This window comes from Haliotis rubra, unplaced genomic scaffold (assembly GCF_003918875.1).
Source record: "Haliotis rubra isolate DU_JTF1 unplaced genomic scaffold, ASM391887v1 Scf214, whole genome shotgun sequence".
NCBI classification, from domain to species: Eukaryota; Metazoa; Mollusca; class Gastropoda; order Lepetellida; family Haliotidae; genus Haliotis; species Haliotis rubra.
The window spans coordinates 810,818-832,197 of record NW_025766159.1 but is presented as its reverse complement, the minus strand read 5'-3'; the positions used below and the strand labels follow the sequence as shown (position 1 = coordinate 832,197).

General features: G+C 43.6%; 1 protein-coding gene across 1 annotated transcript in view; it reads right to left on the bottom strand.

Moving 5' to 3' along the window:
- Positions 1–21,380, bottom strand: part of LOC124276844 (cilia- and flagella-associated protein 54-like) — a 105,592-nt gene that overhangs the window by 40,566 nt on the left and 43,646 nt on the right. The window contains exons 17-27 of the mRNA XM_046712495.1: positions 14,799–15,003; positions 14,300–14,352; positions 14,025–14,189; positions 13,121–13,303; positions 12,410–12,502; positions 12,135–12,317; positions 11,162–11,304; positions 10,813–10,960; positions 9,523–9,678; positions 8,839–8,961; positions 8,420–8,723 (exon numbers count right to left, since the gene is read on the bottom strand). Of these exons, the coding sequence (XP_046568451.1) occupies positions 8,420–8,723; positions 8,839–8,961; positions 9,523–9,678; positions 10,813–10,960; positions 11,162–11,304; positions 12,135–12,317; positions 12,410–12,502; positions 13,121–13,303; positions 14,025–14,189; positions 14,300–14,352; positions 14,799–15,003 (1,756 nt within the window). The remainder of the gene's footprint in view (positions 1–8,419; positions 8,724–8,838; positions 8,962–9,522; positions 9,679–10,812; positions 10,961–11,161; positions 11,305–12,134; positions 12,318–12,409; positions 12,503–13,120; positions 13,304–14,024; positions 14,190–14,299; positions 14,353–14,798; positions 15,004–21,380) is intronic.

Here is a 21,380-nt window from a genome sequence, read left to right as displayed (position 1 = left end):
GATGTGTAGCATATCTGGCTGTAAATCCTTTCTTAGCAGCGTAATTGACAAAACTGTGCCATTTGTCATCGTACAAGTTACGAGTTGAGTTACGTAGTGCAAGCGTGACCGCTTTAGCCGCTCTGGCAGAATAACCTCTCTTATTCAGACATGCCTTGATACAATCCATACGTGAAGTTGGAATGCTTCTGGTGTTTCGTGCACTTGTTTGGTGTGCGGATGTATCAATAGATTGGCGCGTTGTGGGAGCTGAAGAATTGGTTTTCCCATTACTTGAATGAGATCTGGAAACCAAGTTCTTGCTGGCCAGTAGGGCGCGACTAAAATCAGATGGAGGCTCTGCGTTTGACTGATTTTCTGTAAGACTTGTGGGATCAACGCTGGAGGCGGGAAAGCGTACGCGTTGAGTCTCTCCCACGATATGCTTAGTGCGTCCGTTGCCCATGCTAGTGGGTCTGGCACTGGCGACACGAATGTTGTCAGTTGCTTGTTGAATCGAGTGGCGAATAGGTCTATCAGTGGAGATCCTATTTCCATGATTATTTGATGGAATATCTCTGTGTGGAGCATCCATTCTGTCGGCGACTGTTGGTGTGGCCGAGAGAGAGCGTCTGCTAATACATTCTTTGCTCCTGGAATGTGGCAAGCTCTGACGTGTATGTTTAGATTGTCGATTAAATCGAACAGTCTGAAACATCGAGTCAGTAGGTTCTGTGACCTTGTTGAACCTTGTTTGTTCACATAAACGCCACTGTTGAATTGTCTGTGTGAACCATCAACTGAGCGTTCTGTAGTATGTTGCTCCAGTGACTTATGGCGTTTATGACTGCTTGCATCTCTAGCAGATTTATGTGACATTTGCTCTCTTGATTGCTCCATAGGCCTGACGCTGTCCTGCCAGCAAGGTGGGCTCCCCAACCTTGTAGTGACGCGTCTACGTAGAGATGTGAGTTCGATTCCGGCTCTACTAAGGAGACGCCTACGCAAACATTCAATCTCTTGGTCCACCAGAGTAGATGTGGTTTGACATAATCTGGTAGACTGAATGGTAGAGGGTCCTCGAGATGAGCATTGATGAGGACTTGTAACGGACGTAATTGAAGCCTGCCTCTGACTGTCAAGTCTTGAGCTGATGTGAGTAATCCCAATAGGCTCTGCCACTGTCGTAGTGGTAACGGAGAGAGTAGGGCTTGAGGAATAAGTTGTTGGATCTTGATCCATCTGTCCTCCCGGGACTACAATATGATTCTGAGCTGTTAGAAATCGTATACCTAGAAACTGCAGATCTTGTGTTGGTTCTAGGTCCGACTTGAGTAGATTTACTAACCATCCTAATTGTGTTAGTAGCTTGATTATAAATTTCAGCTGTAGTCTGAGACGCTGTGGATCTGGATCCACTTGTATACGTCGTCTAGGTAAAAAGCGCTGCGAAGACCTTGACGATGTAGGTATGAGACAATAGGCTTGGTCACTCTTGTGAATACCGAAGGGGCCGATGTGATTCCGACGAGAAGAACCTTCCATTGGTAATGTTCCCGTCTAGGATAAATCTTAGATATTTCCTTGAGTTGGGATGAATCGGAATGTGTAGATATGCGTCTTGCAAATCTATGCTGGCCATGTAATCTTTGGGACGAATCAATTGCCGAAGTTGCGGTAAGTGTATCATGCGAAGTGTTGGAGGGTTGCATAGATATTCTCTGTTGAAGATGCTCATGTTGTATATGAGACGAAACTTCTCCTTGGAATTTTTCTTCGGCACTAGGAAAACTGGGGAGTAGAAACCTGGTACGATGTTTCGTTGATCCAGAACTTCTAAGGCCTGTTTGTTTAGTAGAGTAAGTACTGTTTCTCTTAACATAGGTAGTTGTGCCGGTTGAACGTTGAACCCTGGGGGGGTTGACTGTTAACGGAGGCTTGGCCTTGAGTTGTATTAGATATCCGTGCTGTAGGATGTTGGATACATATGGATCTTGTAGTATTCCCCAGTTTTCCCAGTGTAGCTGAAGGCGTCCACCCACTTGAGACGGTTGTACTGGAACGGCTGGGGGTGGAAGACTCCAGTCGTTCCGAACCTGAATTTCATCGTCTAAATCCACGGGCACCTCTGGATGATCTGCCTCTAGCTGATCCTCCCCTAAATTTGTTGTATGGGCGACGAAAAGAATCCTTGGGATCTTTAGCTGCAGCTAATTTCTTGTCCCGTGCTTTCTGTAGCCCCGAAAACTTAGACTTGCCTGAGTATCTCTGTGTTGACTGTTTAATGACGTTCGCTAAGGTGTCCATGGATCTGATCATAAGAACCTCTCTTGAGTCTTTAGATACTTCTTTGGATACCTTGTCTATGTTGCCACCAAACAGTAAGGGCGATGACCATGGAGCTGTGTATAGAGATTCTGTAAATTGCTTATCCCAAGAGCAGGAGGCTAGTAAGCCTTGCCGACGAGCCATGGTAGTAGTTTCAGTAAGTGCTGATAGGTGCTCTGTAAGAAATTGGTGGTCTCTTTTCTGCATGAGTAGAGCTGAGTAGATCATTCTATCTTCCTCCTCTGTAGAATTCTTGAACTTGGTGATGAGAGTTTCATTAATCGTTCTAGATCTATTCAATCCAAAGAACATCCTCCTGGCGATGGTATCTAGTTGAGCGAATTTGCGATCGTCTACTTTGTAACTTCTGGACTTGGCATCGCTGATTAATTTAAAGTTGTCATCAATATCCTGGGCCTTGAAAAAGGGGTCCATATTGTGTCCAGCAAATTTCTTGGCATTGAAGACCGGGGAAATGTGTAGATTGGACTTTTGAAGATTTGGAACAGGCTGTATCCAAATTAGCTGGTACCGCTGCAATCGGATCAATAGGAGGTAAGGTGATATTGTCTACATCATCATCCTTCATCAGGTAAGTCTGAGTTGAATTCTCGTTCTTCGATGGGGAAGCAAGTTGTAACTCATTCACCATCCAGTATCTGATCTCAGCATCTGAGAAAATGATACCTTCTTCCTCTGATGTAGGGTCACATGTCGGAGTCCTAGATCTATAGGAAGATCTATGAGAGGACTGTGGTGAACGGACTGACGAGTGGCTAGTGTAAGGAGACCTTGGAGGAGACATCCTCGGCGAATGTATCGAGTCAGTGTCTGAATCGACATATGAGCGCTTGCCTCGCGAACGACCTCTGTGTTCTACAGGGTGTGGGCTCAGTGAAGCGCTCCTTCTCCGCGATGTCCCTCGCAACTGGATAGGCTCTAGCTCCTTCGCGGAGGCGGCCTGGGACTTCCTTTGCGAAGTGATCGCTACGGGCTGGGTTGCCCTTCGCGGAGGCGCGTTTGTGGGCTCTGGGGCCCTACGCGAAGCCAAGGCGGGCTCTGGGGCCCTGTATGACTTATTAAGTGTTGGGCTCTGGGGCCTCTGTAAACCGTAACGGTCCTCCATCAGTCTCATGATTTGGTTAACCAGGTCGTCTGGGACAGTCTGTGCTGGCGTTGAGGGTGGCCTCTCTGTGAAAGTGACGGGACCCTCAGTCGTAAACTCAGGCGTCAGCCTAGGCATCTCTGGTTGCGTGTTTATCTGCGCTGTTGTGACGGTAGCAGATATTGGACGTTTCTTATGACGTACATCTGGAATGATAATCGGAATGTCATCATCATATAAACATAATTCTGAGACAGGTAGAATATCGGAGGCAAAATTATTTGTAGTTTTCGTAGATTTCCCTTTTGACGAAGCTGCGGACCTGGGGGTTCGAAGCGTACGTTGAGATGATGTGGACGCTTTCCTAGTCTTAGACTGAGAAGACGGAATGTCTTGAGATGCAGGTCGCTTCTTGGACATAGCGGACTGCGTCCCACGCTTATCCCCCGAGGGAAACTCCGGCATGCCACCAGCCGGTGGAGGGTCGTCAGTCAACAGTTGACAGGGTATAATAGCTTCCGATCTATTAACCATGACTGAAGATTGTTTGCGAGATTTATCTGCCTTCCGTCTCAAAACGGAACATAAATATTTATCAAAGGCAGAGATTGGTAAATAAATACATAATTTACGAGAAACAATAGAACATGGAGTAATGCAACTAGGGCATTTTAAATGTGGATCAGTAGCGGAATAACGTAGTTTACAACCTGTGCAGATTCTCATGAACGTAAACTGCTGAACAAACACGGCGAACCGTGAATAAAACAGCAGAAACACGACTAATAATCAATGCAAGTTGAATAAGGATACTAGTTACACCTCTATAACTGAATATGAGAGGTACTAAACTAAATATAAATAAAGGATATAGTGTGTTGGGAGACACAGGCGCTCTCACGTCCAGCTCACTGGGCGGCGAAGAAGGAGAGAGTGAGGCACATGGGTTCGGGTGGCGCCCTCGTTCCCGCGCTTGTGGAAGGGAGGTAACTCGTGGTGAGTACTGATTAGTGATTTTTTAATTGAAGGGAACTTCAATTGGGAGATACACGTGTTCCACTATGTTCGCAAGAAGAAGACAAGCAATAAGCATGAGTCAGGATAAGGAAAAATACTTGTATTTGTCTTGCTCGACAACCCCTACAGGCCGCTTCAGGGCCCCCTACAGACAAGAGCAGGTAACTCTAGCCATCTACCTCGCACCTCACTTTTCATGCTGGACGTAATCAGACAGAATGTGCGGAAGTGGGTGGCCGTACCTCAAGGAGGACTTTCTTCAAAGAATCAGTGACCTCTACAGGTTTGTACGATTCTTTTTCAGAAGAAGTCCTTGGGGTACATATAAGCATAAGACTGACTCCAAAAGATAGTGAGTCAGGAGTGGCAATCCCCGTCTGAGAAAACAAAGCCATTTTCAAGTGGAATTCTACAGCTGAGTGGAGATAGATAAACGCACTTACCCAGTCACCTGACCGCCAAAGTCGTTCAGGCTGAGGCGTGGCCTAGGTCAGGGACTAGCAATGTCAAGCTTATGTGATGATTGGCTAATAAGCAAACCCCCCAGTATACCCCACCCCCCCAACCCAAAGTTTGGAAGAGTATAGTATGGGTACTTGACAAATATTCCCACTATCAAAACACCCAGCCAGTGAAACGTGGTGAAGGGGAAAAATACGAGTGAAGCGAGAACATGCCATAAAGCCAATGTAATGCATGAAATACCGTCACCACCAGATACCATTACTGATAAAAGGGGGAATGAAATAACTCATCAGCAAGTAAGTGAAGAATGATGTGATCTCGAAAGCTCAATCATCTAGTGAGTTATAACTCTGCCCACTGTGGAAAACTGGCCAAACCGATCATGCTCACATGAGTGTCCAGCTGATAATGACTGATGAACGTACTCGGCCAGCTCCAGAGCAATGCAGTGAGATTTGTACGTACTTAATTATACCTCCCTTTTCCCTTGTATATACTAAATTTACATATCTGGCTTCCTGTACATCTATATATATACTGTACTGGTCACTATCACCATTATTCACCTGAAGAAGGGGCAAGAACTAGCCCAGAAATGTTGTGGGAAAAAATAAACTAAGAAGTTGTTATCCATAAGATTTGTCTTATATTCCTACACCAACTTCTAAATGCCTTTGAAAAATCTTAAGGATCTCACGGACATCTAGGACGTGAGCACGTCGAAGAGAGGTACTGGACGATGGAGGCTGAGTGAAATCCGGAAGTTCGATAGGTGCTGTTATGTGAAAAGATCCTATCATCTTAGGAGGGTAAAAGTCTGTCAACTGAATGCTGACCTGATCCTTGTGAAAGACGGTTAGCATTGCATGAATGTCACTGACCCATCTGCCAGACATTACCGCCACAAGAAAGGCTGCCTTCCAACTTAACAGCTGGAGAGAGAGAGAGCCAACAGATCATAAAAGAGAGGACCGGACATCCAATCAAGAACAATTGACAGTCGGACGGATTTTGTCCATGCCTGCTAAAAAGAGCTGCACGAGAGGGTGTTGCCCCAAGAGTACACCATCGGCAGGCATGTGAAAGGCAGAAGTAGCCTCTGACAGTAGAAGGGGTGAGACTGGCTTCTAACCAAGATTGCAAAACTCCGAAACAGTCACTAAATCTGTAGAAAAGGGATCAAGAATCCCACTGCCAACACACCAGCATGCATGACAACAGGCCCATCTATCCTCATACTGAACGTTCGCCGAATCCTTCAGCGAAGCCAGAATTGTGTCTGCAACTGATGCAGGTCGAAGTGGTCGCAACAAAGCAGAAACTGCCACACCTCCTGAAGGAGAGACGGAGACACCGTACCACCTTGTTTCTGGATATAGGCCATCGCCATCTGGATGTCCATCTCTTGACCTACCACTCGGTTCCGAACCTGGTCCACAAAGCATTCGAATACCAGCCGGACTGCTCTCAATTCTAGCACATTGGATAGATTCCGGGCATCTGTCAACCACCGCAAATGAGGAATTAACCACTCTGGTGCCACGAGAAGCTTCTTGTAACTCTCCGAGTGAGACAGCTGCGCTAACGCCTGCTGTATAGGTCGCATCCTCAGACGTGCACGCCAAACTGTCCACAGTCACCGCCATGTTGCCTAGCAACTGGAGCCATGTCTGTGCCGAGGTCCTGGGGGACTCAAGGAATTGCAAGGCAACCCTCTGAACTTTGGTTATGTGATCCCGAGACAGGGAGACTATGCCCTGCTGTGTCTCAAATCCCGCTCCAAAGATAACCAGATCCTACATTTGTATAAGTTCGTATTTCTTGAGATTTATAATCAAACCAAGCTGGGTCACACTGAAATTGTGACTTCTCAACTCAAGTGAATGGCAAGCGCTCTGAGTAGCCAGTCATCTAGGTATGAGTGACAGCACCTGCCCTGTGCCCTGGATACCTGTGCTGGAATTAACATTAGATTGATGAAGGCTCTTGGCACCGTGGAGTTGCCGAAGGGGAACACACAAAACTGATAGCACTTCCAGTCGAAGGAAAACTGAAGGTACTTCCTGAAATTAGGGTGCATTGGGGCATGGAAGTGAGCATCTTTGAGGTCGATTGATGTGAGCCAATCCCCTGCCTCGACGGATGAGATCACTGACCTCAATCATGTCGTTCAGCCCTTTGAGATTTAGTATGGGTCTGAACCCTCTGTCCTTCTTGGTGACAAGGAAATAAGTGGAGTAAAACCCCACATTTTCCTGCACCATCAGAACCCATAACCGCACTCATCATCTGGCTAGCACATGACCTAATAACGTTGCGTGCCAGATGAGAGTGAACTTCTGTCAGTTGCCTCGCCAAGATGGCGGATGACGAATCATCCCCCAACCGACCTTGGTCCACCAGCTGCCTCTGAAAAGTGGAGAGGTACGCTGAGTGCACCACGACCTTGAGCTGTTGTACAGCATTACGATATTGTTCCTCGAACAATCAATATCCCAACTTCAGCACTTGGCCGTTGGTCGGGAAGGGAGGCAACCTACGGCCCTGTCTAACCAAGCTAGGGAGTGGCGTGACAAACCCCCAAAGGTTGACAGATGTGTAAATACAATCGTCCCTCATCAGGTACAGGCGGTTTAACTCAAGGAGATCGAACCGTGTCCAAGTACCTAGGAGGAGGAGGGGGTTAATGCAGAAGCGCATTGCAAGTAACACAGTGTTTGAACTGCAAACAAACAGAACTGTGCTATACAAGCAGGTAACTGTTACACAAGCCTACAGCAAAAATATGATGCACAGGTGATATTAAATGCTATCAGCAATAACCAACTTAATCTAAACATGAAACATCTAAAGCAGAAAAAATGCTACGCTTGAGAAAACTTGCGTACATATAGAATGAGTAATGTAGAGCCGAGCCAAAGCGTACATGCTACAAAATTACTCAACAGCACCTTACCGTAATTTCACTGAAAGCGAAAATAATAAGGCAAGCCTAACATAAATAATATAATATAATTATATATAAACTCTCTCCAAAAAGTGAGAGCGGAACACTAACAAATTGGAAGGGAGAAGAAACCGCGTAGTCCGCCATCTTGCCTACCACGTGGTTGGAAAACAAGCAACTCGTCGGCAAAGTTACAACAAATTATGAATGAAACTACATATAAATTCCATCTATCGCCCGTGAGAAAAGAAAAGTACCAAACATACAGTATTCAAGTCTTTATCACCCATAGTTGTAGAATCTTGAAACCACAAGAAAATGAACCACACACATCCTTCTGCAAGAACGACAGCATGAAAAGTGAGGTGGACAGCTAGAGTTACCTGCTCTTGGAGGTAGGGACCCTGTAGGGTTGGTCGAACAAGACAAAAACAAGCTTTTTGTTTTGTAAATATATTCATCAAAATATAGCTACAACTGTCGTAGGTTTATAAAAATTACATTTTTAATGTTTATATGTACCACAAGGAGGACTTCTTCAGAAAAAGAATTGATCTGCTAGTGAGCTTGTGACTTACAGGCCTTTGTGAGGCTGAGTATGTGTGCAGTGAGAGCCTTGAGTTCCTCGTTGACCGGTCCATCAGTCTCCTCCTTGTTCAATGTGCTCTGTCCGATGCGTTTCTTGGTCTTCTTCTTCATGGCCTGTAGGGTGATGGATCCCACGTCTGTGTTCTCTGTGGCTACAGTTGTAGTGTCCCCCTTCTCTGCATCACCACCCTCCAACTTGGTGGGCTTCTCCTCCGGCATCTCTGTCGCCAGCAGCAGACGGCCGCTTTCATTGATGCTACTCGCAAGAGCCTTCTGTCCCCAAGTGCGCAGAACCTGATGGAGAGTTAGATGCATGATACTATTTTCAAAAAGCAGATCACAAAATCTTACTGATCATGATTGTAAATGGCTTCCAGATGTGTTGTTGAAGGACAATGCAATGGTTCACCTTTGCCATGTGGAATGTGATACAGGCAGTCATGTGATGAAGACTGTCTGCAATGTTGCCCTGACGTTTTTGTATGAGCCCAGCCGGGATTTCTTGCAGCACTGCATGGCATCTCTGTAGGACCTGGTGATGTAGAGAAGTAGAGGAGTGAGAGAACACTTCAGGCAATCACTGGCAAACATTTAGTCATGTACTGGTGGTCTTCAAATCTGTTCAAGACAAAAGAGGTCATTCATTCTATCTTGAGGGATACAGTGAAGTTTAAGCTGAGTTTGCACCATTTGACTCTCATGACACCTTATCCTAATTTCAGATTAATTTTACCCTTTTTATGAACCTTCCTCCATAAAAAGTTTCATATAAGAGAGTGTTGTGGTTTCATATAAAATATTTCATTTTCTCTGAAATGGGTATTCAGTGTCAAGACCTTTCAGTGAGAAAATGTACTAGAATTTACAGCAAATTCTTTTCATGATAATCTGCATAGAGGAATCAACCATGGGTCTCAGAAACTAAGTGATCAAGGGTAAAATAATGATGCAGTTAGATGGGATGTGGGAACTTGGGCTGGAATAACAACAGTCAAGGTTACTCTAGAATAAATCAAACTGATTCTTTGAAATTATCATTCCACAGTTTTCACTCATGCACCACTGAAACAGAGAAAGCAAGGAGTACACTGACTTGTATGACAGCCAAGGAAGGAATCTTGTAGAAGAGGAGTGGGGCCAGGAGCCCATAGCACTGCACAACTGCCTGGAGGGCCAGGTTAGCTTCATTCAGCCACCCAGCCAATTCTATTGCTACCAGCATCTTCTCACACTTGGAAAGGCGTCGTAACTGTAACACACAGCACTACATGTGACAGGTATTTGTAAAGCTAGTAAATATATTCAGAGCCTAAAATAGCATGCTATTACACAGTCACACATACCTACCTGTCCAGCATAGAGGGTGTTTGTCACACAGACCTACCTGTCCTGCATAGAGGGGGTTTGTTACACTGACCTACCTACCCAGCTTGGAGGGGGTTTGTTACACAGACCTATCTGTCCAGTATAGAGACGGTTTGTTACACAGACCTACCTGTCCAGCATAAAGGGGGTTTGTTACACAGACCTATCTGTACAGTATAGAGGGGGTTTGTCACACAGACCTACCTGTCCAGCATAGAGACGGTTTGTTACACAGACCTATCTGTCCAGCATAGAGGGTGTTTGTCACACAGACCTACCTGTCCAGCATAGTTGGGGTTTGTTACACAGACCTACCTGTCCAGCATAGAGGGTGTTTGTCACACAGACCTACCTGTCCAGCATAGAGGGGGTTTGTTACACTGACCTACCTGTCCTGCATAGAGGTGGTTTGTCACACAGACCTACCTGTCCAGCATAAAGACAGTTTGTCAAACAGATCTACCTATCCAGCATAGAGGGGGTTTGTTACACAGACCTATCTGTACAGTATAGAGGGGGTTTGTCACACAGACCTACCTGTCCAGCATAGAGGGTGTTTGTCACACAGATCTACCTGTCCAGCAAAGAGGGGGTTTGTTACACAGACCTACCTGTCCTGCATAGAGGTGGTTTGTCACACAGACCTACCTGTCCAGCAAAGAGGGGGTTTGTTACACAGACCTACCTGTCCTGCATAGAGGTGGTTTGTCACACAGACCTACCTGTCCAGCATAAAGACGGTTTGTCAAACAGATCTACCTGTCCAGCATAGAGGGGGTTTGTTACACACACCTATCTGTACAGTATAGAGGGGGTTTGTCACACAGACCTACCTGTCCAGCATAGAGGGTGTTTGTTACACAGATCTATCTGTCCAGCAAAGAGGGGGTTTGTTACACAGACCTACCTGTCCATCATAGAGGTGGTTTGTTACACAGACCTACCTGTCCATCATAGAGGCGGTTTGTTACACAGACCTACCTGTCCTGCATAGTGGGGGTTTGTTACACAGACCTACCTGTCCAGCATACAGTGGTCCTCTGTCACACAGGCCATCACAGAACAGCTGCCCATTACGGACACTGATGTCCACACTGATGAAGATGGCCGTAAGGAATTGCCTCAGCAGAACCGGCGAGGACAAACACACAGCACGCTGGTTTAACCTGAGGGAAATGCACAATTAGTCAGGCAATAATTCTCTTCATCTCAAGGCTATTCTAATGGGAACTAAGCATATTTACACAAGACGTGTCATAATGGTGTAGCTTTCTTGTTTGAGATATCAGTCATATATCAGATGGAATATGTTACTCTTCCCTGTTAGGAGGTGTGCTGAAGCTTATCAACTGTGTGTTTTCACTGACCTGAGGAGTGTGAGTCTGTAGTCCTTGTTAACAGAAGTGGTGTAGGTGGGGCCCTGAGGAGGGGGTTTCTCCGCTAGGAAGTGATCCCATAATACATCACAGGCATGTTGGGCAATGTCGTACCCTCCAACTTGATAGGCAATCTGACCAGGATATAGCAACAGTGTGGCATTACAGAGTTGACTGAAGGCACCTAGCGGTACACATTGACCTTAATGTTATAATTATTATCCTGTAGTGCGCTCTACATCTAGGGACGAAGCAGGGGCAAATAGCTCACTACTTGAAACTGCTATGTTTCATATCAGTCATTTTATAATAGGTAAAATGTCATCAGAGTCAGACAAATTGTACAAGGAGAGTGTCATGCTTTTGTCAATTATGAGACAACATTATCACCAACAAAAAACATCAAGACAATTTATCATCCAAAACTGGCTCCCACTGTAGATATCACTTGTGTGAGATCAAGTGATATCTACAAGTGATATCTACATTGTAGATATTGTAACAATTGAACTGTCATAATGCTGTTACATCATCAGTTAATGACCTCACAATGCTTTGACATCACTAAGAACACAGCTGACAATGCTATGACATCACAAAGTTGATGTCGGATATTGGAAACTTTAATCAACTCGTGTTGATATATTTGATATCAGAAGACACTTTGGTGAGGTTCTCTTCATCTCAGTATATTGCCCAAAAAGAATGTAATCTGGAACTCTGCAAATGGATTTAAATTCGACACACACTGAAACAAAATTCAGTCAAAGTCCCAAGAACTGGCAGAAATATATCCAGTTATTCACAGAAACAGAGCATCCATATAATACCATAGAACTGATAAGAATATTTGCAAGCATTCAAGAAGAAGACATTATTCTAAAGACTATACAGAGTAACTGGAGATCAACAAGATTCCACTGAGGCCTTGAAGTCAAACCCAACATGAGCAGTGTCTGTGTACCTGGGTGAGGAAGGCCCAGGTCATGAGAACCGGCAGGGGGTGGGATGCTAGGATGGGTTTACTGGTCTCCCCTACACTGTCTCCAATCAGTTTGCCAGCAGACGTGTACGCACCAACAGCAAATACATAGCGCTCATTGGGTTTCAGTCCTGTTGCCTTCAGCTCACATCGGAATGATGGCACCTGCAGAAACCAGAAGTACATCAACAAATTGCTATCAACTATCAAATTCATAAACAAACAAATTAAATGAAGATTTTAAAAATCTCACTGACCTCTTCTCCAGTTCCATCTAGGAAGTAGTCATTGATCCTGACCTTGACATTGCTGCCACTTGCTGATCGACCAAAGAGTCGGTACCAAGCCACCTGTTGCACAGAAACAGTTGTAAAAAGCTGAAAAATGTATTGCACATGTTGTCATGAACAGTCAGGAGACAAACTAAAGGCTCTGGTGCTGTTGGGTCACATGTGCAGCACCAGTGTCCTGAGGTCTTCGAGGTCGTCCACAATGGCACTTGACAAGAAAGTTTAACTTTTATAATTAAGTTCCAGTAGTGAGTATAGAGACATCCATGAAATGTAGTCTTACAAATTTCCTATTTTAAAAAGTGCTCCATGAGCTGATTGTGCCTCAAAGTTCATACAGACACTCTGTCTGCTGCTTGATTAAACTGTTCACTGTTTTACACATGTATGTGTTTTGGTCAAGTTGTAATGGCTTCTGTATGTGAATGTATATCAAGCTTCTACACCACCAACCATATTCCCCAGATCTGCCCTCAAACAACTATCACTTGTTTAAAAATTTGCAAAAACAGTTTACTTGTCAGATGCTTTAATGAGAACCAATAACTGGTTGCTACTGTGAAGAGCTAGGAGACACAGTATTTCAGTTCTATGTTTGCTATTCTCTAAAACAGTTTGATATACCCTGATATAATAACTAGCAATAAAATACTTTCACTCTAATGGAAGTATCGCTACCTTCTCTCCTCCTTGAGGTTCAAACGGCGCTGGTGTGAAGACCATGGAGTTGTCAGTGCGACACAGCAGGATGGGGGGTGGGGGAATCTTGGAGGTGCGAGGTGACATCTCACTCAGACTCTTGTTCTCTAGGTACAGCCTCCTCTCCTCGGCCTCCGCTCGCTGGATCAGCGACACAGACTCCTGGACACAGGGAGAAATGGCTGTTTAAACCAACATCATTTGGGTGGATGTGTGGTGACATGTACCATAAGATACCAAACAGCCTTTATGTGGTGGTGTGTGGTACTGTCCATAGAACTCAGGTCACAAATCAGTTGAAGTTACGCAATGTTGAGTGTGGAGAGTCCTTGGATGGGTGACTGTGTGAGGCAGGTTGACGCCTGAGAGTTTCTAGGACTTCGGTCCTGCCCCACAACAAAGCACACACGACACATTTGCTCTCATCTTAGGCAAGGGAGTTTGTTCAAAATTGCCTCTGTTCACCCAGCAGAAAAATTGGTACCTGGTGGGATAGGTCATGTGACTATTAGCCTTCTAGTGCTTAACAGGCAGTTTGGGTTATTTGGGGTAATAATAATTAGATTGTTTGGGTGCTTTGAGCATGCATTATGCATGGAGAAATGCGCTTGATAAATGGACTATATTTATCATGTTGCCATCTACAAACTGAACTGAAATATTTGTGAAAGTTATCAGTTTTATTTGTTCATGATTCCTGTGCATTGTGAACACAGATTCCACTTTTCAAATGCAATTTGTAACTGTTATTTTCTTCATGACGTTTGACTACAATTGCATGTTAGTAACTACAATTTCCTTTGACATATTTGTTAACAGTATCATGGCCCATATAGATATAGATTGAGGGGGACTTGAATTTTCAACAAATAGATTGTCTTACCTGAAACATCTTCTTGACATGTTGTGAGGGAGCGCCCTCGTTACAGGACATCTGAGCCTGCTGCATGTACAGTAATGCCTTGGATAGGCTGTTCTTGCTACAGCGAGTGGACAGCTCATCAAAACTCTCAACATAGGAGTCCAACATGCTGCCGTTGCTATCCATCTACAGCAAGACAGGTTCATGTTATCACATATCTCCATACACAAAGAAATGAGGATGAAAGATAAAGTGCACAAAGACGTTTATTGATATTCAAGGAATAACAGACTTACATAGTCTGAATCTATTCTCCTCTTGGAAGACTTGGACTCCTTGAGAGATGGATCTGGAATATACAATAGATCAATGTTGAACAACATAGCTGAAAAAAGTGTTGATAAAAAACATTTCTCAGAATCGGCTGTAGACTGAACACTAAGAGATGTGTTAGTCTGCACTTCATAGCTTCAGTTCCACACAGAAACCCTTGATTCACCTGGGTCAACAGATGACAGCTTCAGACAAACTCTATGGTACATAAGGATCAAATCAAGATGGAGATCCTTGACTCACCTGGACCAATAGATCATAGCTTCAGAGACTCTGGTTCATAAGGATCAGTTCAAGATGGAGATCTTTGACTCACCTGGACCAAGAGATGAAAGCTTCAGAAACTCTGGTACATAAGGATCAGTTCAAGATGGAGATCCTTGACTCACCTGGACCAATAGATCATAGCTTCAGAGACTCTGGTTCATAAGGATCAGTTCAAGATGGAGATGTTTGACTCACCTGGACCAAGAGATGAAAGCTTCAGGCAAACTCTGTGGTACATAAGGATCAGTTCAAGATGGAGATCCTTGACAGTGTTCCAGACAGCTGTTGCAGCACCTCGGTGACTGGGTGGGATCAGTTCTTCTACATTCACGTGACTATCATCAGATAGTTCCGACACTTCCTTGACTGCCTCCAGAGAAAACACCTCAGGGTTCAGGTCCTAAAGGTCAAGGTCATGGTATAAATTGTTGTTCAGAAAGATGAACATAACCAAGATGAATTTCATTCTGCGTCTAATTCTTTAATGTACCCATAGATCTAACATTTAATTATGACTTTGAACATGGAATTATATACCACCACATATCCTGGTGAATGACATGAAAAAAAAGCCAAGGTATATAACATTCACAAATATTGATGAACAAAACTCCACTAAGATAATTGTCTACATACAAGCATTGAAATCAACAAATCACATTTCTCTACATACTACAAAGCTTTACCTAAAATCATAAGCTAATAATATGTCTACTATAATGTTCTAGTTAAACATGCATTATAAGTTACATCTATGTACACTTTCTGTGTAATTAAATTGTGCCAAAAGAAAATGTGACTGTGGTTTCAGTTATTTTATCAAAAACATTTGTGCTTAAAAAACGTCATTGGTGTAGGTGCAAAACAGTTTCATTCAAACTAGAAAATGAGTATCTCCAAACCATTCTTGTGCAATGATCTGTGTTAGCATATGATCACCTGCCCTGAGTACTGGTAAAATGACTTCAGTTAAACAAAACAAATGAATTGTTAAAGAGATGAGTACTAGATCTATTTTGCCTTCTGGTTAAGAATGATATTATCAGTTTTACTCTATGTACTTATCATCATCACTTCACTTGTAATAAATGTCATTATATTAAAAGCAAAAATACTGTCATTTTGTAACATGAAATAAATATATTCTTAATATTCTCATTTTTCACTGTACCTGCCACAGAAAATATTTCCCAATAAATGATTCTAAATGTTTCAACCCAAAATAGAAATACTGTCTGTACTTAACAACAATATCATTATATGCACATGCTATGTTAGAATTAAGGATACACTTGCCTTAAGCAACTACCGGTAATCAATATTAAAGAATTATAGTTGTCAGGAAGGTCACCTTTCAGCTTTCGAATAATGCTGTTTGTTACCAGAAAGAAAAAAAATGGTTTAAGGGAAGAAAAAGCTCCATGTTCCCAACTATTTTACTATGTTGTGAATATGTACATGTTTGTACTTTAAAACTTTGTCAGTAAATATAATGCAAAGATAATTTCCTTTTGAACATTAAACCAGGGAAAAGGAAGACAAAGATATTTCTTTGTTTAGTTGAATGTTCAAGAATATATTTCACATTTCCCAAGAGTTACTAATTGTGTCCCAAATGTTCATAACTGCATGTTGTTATGTAATTTTCAGTGGAATTAGATGTAATTGTTGTTGTTATCATCATTAGTTCTTCCAAAACGGGTCCACTTTATGAAACTGCAAGTCAGCAAATCCAAGAATAATATAGGTGACCTGATGGCACTGTAAAAAATGTCACTATTCTAAAGATCACTGGGCAAAAAATCTACGTCTCAGAATCAAACTCAAAATCTAGCTGTCTGTGTATGGCACACGCAGGGCAAACCACTCAGTGTGTGCCACGCCTTCTTACACTCACCACCAATCCTGGAGCATTCAACACACTCTGGAAACACAACACAAATTACCACAAACAGAAACAACAGCATGTGTCTATAGATTACATGTGTCATAATAGAAGCATAACACAGTATGTGTTTATAGAGTTGAGGTGTGACAGTCAAACATAACACAGTATGTGTCTATAGAGTAGATGTGTCACAACTAAAGCATAACACAGCATGTGTCTTGAGAGTTGAGGTGAGATAAGACAAGAATAACTCAGTGTGTATCTATAAAGAAGCAGTGATATAAGCTTAACACTCAATAGATATGTGATGATACACACACAACACAGTATGTGTCTATAGACTAGATGTGTGACAATAATGTAATTTTTTGAGTAAAATTGATATTTTATACTTATCCTGACTCATGCTCTTTTGCTTGTCTTCTTCTTCTTGCGAACATAGTGGAACACTTGTATCTCCTTAATTGAAGCTCCCTTCAATGTAAAATCACTAATTGGTACTCACCAAGAGTTGCCTCCCTTGCCCTTTTGGCGGGAACAGGTGTCGCCACCCTCTGGCCTCATGCTTCACTCTCTCCTGATTTTGCGAGCCCAACACTTGAATTTACAGGGAAATCCAAAGTGTTATGTGGGGAGGATGGGAGGGCTAACCTCATGAGTCAGGATAAGTATAAAATATCAATTTTACTCAAAAAATTACATATTTTTCCTTATCCTGACTCATGCTCTTTTGTTGTAGAATCCTGAGGAAGCGGAGGTGGGCAAAACAGAATACTTTGGATTTATAGAATTAGTGATTTATATAGATATAACTGTAATAACCCCCCTACGGAACTTCATAAAGGCATAGACTTAGGATAATTCCTCTATTATAAACCATAGGTTATAATGCCATACTGGGGGTATTTACATTAATAATATACTGAGATATTATAAACAACAATATCAAAGCGACTCTGATAGAGAAGCTATACCACTGAACATATATACATAGTGCTAGAACTCCGTAGAGTTATAAGCTAGATAATGCATGTAACAATTATGCATATTAATCTCGTAAGACTACGTGTTAACGTATTTGAGGGACTGTCAACTGTTGTCTGCGAGGACCAAGGGACCGAAATGGTGAATCGTGAGACGCGTCCTCGGTGGTGATATCTCTCAGGTAGTGACTAGCAAACACCATGTTAGATTTCCAAAAGCATCCTTCCATAATTGTATTCAATGAACAGTTACTGTGTAGGGCTGAGAGTGGAAGCTAAAGCCCTGATCTCATGGGGATTTGATGCTGTTGGAGGGTCCAGTCCTGCTGCCTTGTAGTAGCGAAGTATGACAGTTCTTATCCATATAGATATGGTGGTACAGAGACACTTCTGTCTGAGTTGTTGCCGACAAGGGATGAATAATCATTTGAGAAATCTTCTTGCCTTGTTTTGGACGCCGTAAATAGATTTTGAGAGCTCTGACTGGGCATAGAGATAAGTCCAGTGTATCTTGAGATCCGAGAATGGAGGATAATGCAGGGATATGAAATAACCTGTCTGGTTGACCTGGTAGTTGATTTTTGGCGATGAAATCCCATCTTAGTCCCAGGTGTGCTGTGTTTTGATTGTCATCAAACTGTATCCTCTCATAATCTAGTGCGTGAATTTCCGACATCCTGGCTGCTGTGGCTAGAGATAACAGGAAAAGCGTTTTCTGTGAGAGAAATTCAAAGTTTGTCGATTCCAACGGTTCATAAGCCTCACTTGTGAGGTGTTGTAACACTATATTCAGATCCCAAGCTGGAAGCTGGAACTTCCGCTTTGGTCCTCAATCGAAAGCACGTAGTAAGGCCAGTAACTCTGGAGTTTTAGTCAATTTGACACCCGTTCTCATGGTAATCACAGAACTAAAAGCGGCAAGATATGTTGACAATGTCGAGCCTTTTAAATGTTTGTTTTGGCCGTAAGTAACACAAATAATCTGCCACTTGTGGATGAGTAGCATCTCTTGCTGTAAATCCCCTTATTTGCCGCGTAATTCTCAAAACTGTGCCACTTGTCAGTCGCATACAAGTTACATGTAGAATTGCGTAAAGGCAAGCGTGACGCTTTTGCAGCCCTGGTAGAATACCCTCTCTTGTTTAAACACATTTTAATACAGTCCATACGTGAAGTTGGAATACTTCTGGGCTTCCGTGCACCTGTTTGGTGTGTGGATGTATTAATAGATTTTGAGCTTGGGTAGCTCTAGTGTTGGTTGACCGATTTCTTGAATTAGAATGGGAAACCACGTTCTGGCAGGCCAGTAGGGCGCGACCAAAGTGAGTTGGAGGCTCTGTGTTTGTCTGATTTTCTGTAACACTTGAGGTATTATTGCTGGCGGGCGGAAAGCTGCGACGCATTGAGGCCTTCCCAGGATATGCTTAGAGCGCCCGTTGCCCATGCTTGTGGGTCTGGGACTGGTGACACGAATGTCGGTAGCTGATTGTTGAAGCGTGTGGCGAATAGATCTACTAGCGGCGCTCCTATTTGCTTGATTATCTGTGCAAATATTTCTGTATGGAGCATCCATTCTGTCGGTGACGGTTGATGTGGCCTAGAGAGTGCGTCTGCTAGTACATTCTTGGCTCCGGGAATGTGACATGCTCTGACATGTAGGTTTAGATCGTGGATTAGATCTAACAGTTGAAAGCTTAAAGTCAATAGGTTCAGTGATCTCGTTGAACCTTGTTTGTTCACATAGAACGCCACTGTCGAGTTGTCGGTATGAATCATTAAGTGCGCATTCTGTAGAATGGTGCTCCAATGAAGTATGGCGTTGATTACAGCTTTCATCTCTAACATGTTTATATGGAGCTTGCTTTCTTGCTGATTCCATAACCCTGATGCCGTCCGGTTGGCGAGATAAGCTCCCCAACCTTGGAGCGACGCGTCTACATATAGATGGGTTTTGAATTCCTGCTCTTCTAAACAAATACCTTCGCAGACATTTGACCTCCTGGTCCACCATAGTAGATGAGGTCTGAGACGTTTCGGTAGACTGAATGGTTGTAGGTCGTCGAGATGTGCATTGATGAAGACCTGTAATGGGCGTAACTGTAATCTGCCTGAGACTGTCATGTCTTGGGCTGATGTGAGGAGACCCAACAAGCTCTGCCATTGTCGAAGTGGTAACGGAGAGAGTAGAGCTGGCGGAATGGTCTGTTGGATCTTGAGCCAACGGTCTTCTGGTACGACGATACGGTTGTGATTCATAATAAATCGAATGCCTAGGAACTGCAGATCTTGCGATGGTACTAGGTCCGATTTGAGTAAGTTTACTAACCATCCTAGCTGTGTTAGTAGCTTTATGATGTAGTTTAACTGTAGTTTGAGACGCTGTGGATCTTGATCTACTTGTATCCCGTTGTCGAGGTAGAACGCACTGCGTAGCCCTAGACGATGTAGATAGGTGACAATAGGTTTCGTTATCCTCGTGAATAGCCAGGGGGCTGATGATATGCCGAATGGGAGTACTTTCCATTGGTAATGTAGACCGTCTAGTGTAAATCTTAGATATTTCCTGGATTCGGGATGTATCGGGATATGTAGATATGCGTCTTGCAGATCTATACTGGCCATGTAATCCATGGGGCGAATCAACTGCCGTAACTGAGGAAGGTGTATCATGCGAAAACTTTGGTGGTTTGCGAGATAATTCCTGTTGAAAAAGCTCATGTTGTAAATGAGTCTGTATTTCTCCTTGGAGTTTTTCTTGGGTACTAGGAAAACTGGGGAGTAGAAGCCTGGTTCGATGTTTACTTGATCTAGTACTTCTATGGCCTGCTTGGTTATGAGTGATGTAACCGCCTCTCTTAACTTTGGTAGTTGTTGTGCCTGTAAGTCGAACTTGTAAGGGTTGACTGTCAGCGAGGCGTGGCCTGTAGTGGGATCACGAAATCCGTGTTGAAGAATGTTGGAGACATAAGGGTCTTGTAACATTCCCAAGTTCTCCCAGTGTAGTTGGAGGCGTCCACCCACTTGTGACGGTTGTACTGGAACGGCTGGGGGTGGAAGACTCCAGTCGTTCCGAACCTGTCTTTCAGCGTTTATAGTTGCGGGAACCTCTGGGTGTCCTGCCTCTTCCTGACCCTCCTCTATAGTTGCCATATGGGCGACTAAAAGAATCTTTCCCCTGGCTGGCTATCTTCCTATCCCGTGCTTTCTGTAGTCCCGAGAACTTAGATCTCCCTGAGTATCTTTGTGAAGTCTGCCTGATGACGCTGGCTAAGCGTGTCCATCGACTTGATCATAAGGACTTCTCTGGAGTCCTTAGTGACTTCCTTGGAGACTTTGTCTATTCCTCCGTCAAAGATGTTTGGGGATGAGCACGGGCTGTATAGAGTGGAGCTGTAAAGTTCTCACCCCAGCTGCAGGAAGCGAGGAGGCCTTGACGACGAGCTAAGGTCAGTGCTGCTGAGACAGATGTGAGATGATCTGTAAGGAACTGCTGGTCCTTCTTTTGCATCAGTAGGGCCGAGTAGATCATCCTATCATCTTCAGAGGTCGTATTACGAAATCTGGTGATAAGTGTCTCATTGATCGTTCTAGATCTATTTAGGCCAAAAAACATGCGTCTCATCATGTTTTCTATCTGCACCAGCTTGCGATCGTCAATCTTGTAGTTCTTGTTCTTAACATCGCTGATCAGCTTGTAGTTGTCATCGATGTCTTGTGCCTTCAGGAAGGGGTCCATGTTGTGCGTGGAGAACTTCTTAGCGTGAAAGTTCGGCAGATGTGGTGTCTGCACTTTCGTAGCTTTAATGAAGGCTGTATCTAGATTATGTGGCACCGCAGCAATCGGGTCGATTGGAGGTAAGGTGATGGCGTCTGCATCGTCTTCCTTCATCAGGTATGTCTGCGCTG